Genomic DNA, 1,901 nt, shown 5'->3' with positions numbered 1-1,901 from the left:
AATTCTTTCCGGACGATTCGATTTGCCGCTAACGAATCTTGTAGTTATATAAGTTAATTGCGGAGAAACATCGTGGACAAGCGGTTGATGTTAATTAAATAAATATAACAATATATTTCGTATTATATAAATAAATTACGTTTACATTCTGACTGTTTTATAACCTCAAATTGTTTATACTCGTATTTATTAAATGATCAAGTTTTTATTCGCGTTCTCTGTTTTTTATTGTTCGAGCTTACCTCGTATCTTTGTCCAAAAGTCGTGAACCGATGAAAAGTGCTAATACTTAGCATGTTTACATTTCTTAATTGATTTATGCACATTCAACGTCCCAGTAATAAATTTCACACCAATGTTTGGTGTGACTCATTACGAATATTATTCGATCTTGGAGATAAACGAAATGCGCAAATTGCATTTATTACTGTCATTTATTACACCATCATGTAAAAAATTGTAATTATGTTTGAATATTATTCTATTTTGAATTTGAAAAATTTTTACTTTTTTTAAATTCATTCTTCTATATTTTAAATTTTAACGGGAAGCAATAACTTACAGTTGAATTAAATTCCACAAATCACCAGGTCCAAAAGTTAGGTCAAACTTTGTGAAAATGACGTCGCCGCTGGCATCAACGGACAATTAAATTATCGCTGAAGCGGAGTAGGTAACGATGCACTCGAGGTACAACATAAACCACGAGTTACGTTGGCTGGATTATGTGTATACATAACGAGCACATAGGTATTTTAGCTTTATACACGACAAGTAGATCTATGTACGTAGAGGATGGGTCAGATTACGAGTTTAAGTAGCGCTGAGACTTGACCGTGTCTCCACCTGTCGATGAAAGGTCGGTAAAATAATATCGAAAATGGAACAGACTGGTAAGAAAGATACCTACTTCCTCCTGAGTCAATAGAAAATCTTCAAAGTAAATTCCATTGAAATTGATTATCTTCTTTTTTATTTTTGTTTTTCTTAATATCTTATTTTTAATTTGACCTGTAATTTAATTAACAATATAGAAATATTATTTTAACATGACTGGAAATTTTAAAGAAAAACAAAGAAAAGTTGTATTTTGAGAAAGATAAATCATGATAAAACATGTCGATAACTTTTTGTTCTACTTTTAAAAATATAATACATGTACAAAAGTTTTGCAAAGAGATAGGTATGTATTTATAAAATCTGTAAAACTTTAAAGAAAAAATTTAGTTAATAAGAAAGAAGATTGCTTAAATGATAAGTTAATGATATAACGCGGATAACAATTCATTTTCGATATGCGATTATTTTTATCCATGATAAAAAAAGTCAATTCAATTCGAAAAATCATTTAATAATTTATCTATTTTAAAATTATTCTTCATATTCTTCTTTAAAAAATTTTTTTTATTTTACTTTTTTATCGGATATGTAAAAAATATAATGTATTTGTAAAAAAAATATCGACATAAAAAATAAAACAAAAAATACTTATCTGATTGCAGGATGAAGTGCTGACAATATCTGAAAAGGTTGTGGTGCGTGTTCATGATCTCGTTACGTGGTTATCGCCTGCATTGGAATGGTCATGGGGTCGGGAAGTATCTTACCCACCGACCCCAACGTCGTCTCCGGAGAATAGCCCGTTAAGGTATGAGATACCTCAACCGCAGGTGCTCACCGATCCTGGCATTGATTTTTCGGACGTCGATAAGCAACAGAAGGAGTACGAAAGCAATCACAACACGCGAAAATCGGACTATAGTTCTCAAACGAAAGTGGTGGTGCTCTCGTATCCCAGGTATTGCCGATATCGAGCACTCTTACGTAGGCTCGAAGGCGCCGAACCGTCCTGGCTTTGCTCATCCATAGCAGCCGCACTGGGTGGATTCACCGCCACACCG

The 1,901-nt window shown here is 32.9% G+C and overlaps 1 protein-coding gene and 1 long non-coding RNA gene across 2 annotated transcripts in view; one reads left to right on the top strand and one right to left on the bottom strand.

Moving 5' to 3' along the window:
* Positions 1-228: 228 nt before the first annotated feature.
* Positions 229-1,117, bottom strand: LOC116186447. Its single transcript, XR_004151445.1, has 3 exons — positions 911-1,117; positions 563-846; positions 229-427 (listed from the first exon to the last, which is right to left on the bottom strand). It is a non-coding gene; the product is annotated as an uncharacterized LOC116186447 (long non-coding RNA).
* Positions 1,118-1,496: 379 nt separating this feature from the next.
* Positions 1,497-1,901, top strand: part of LOC102672590 — a gene marked incomplete at its 5' end in the record, with an annotated part of 5,856 nt that continues 5,451 nt past the window's right edge. Inside the window, one exon of the mRNA XM_031513703.1 lies at positions 1,497-1,901. Coding sequence (XP_031369563.1) covers positions 1,497-1,901 — 405 coding nt within the window.

Source organism: Apis dorsata, unplaced genomic scaffold (assembly GCF_000469605.1).
Source record: "Apis dorsata unplaced genomic scaffold, Apis dorsata 1.3 scaffold_696, whole genome shotgun sequence".
In the NCBI taxonomy this organism is placed as follows: Eukaryota; Metazoa; Arthropoda; class Insecta; order Hymenoptera; family Apidae; genus Apis; species Apis dorsata.
This window is presented reverse-complemented; position numbering and strand designations above follow the sequence as displayed.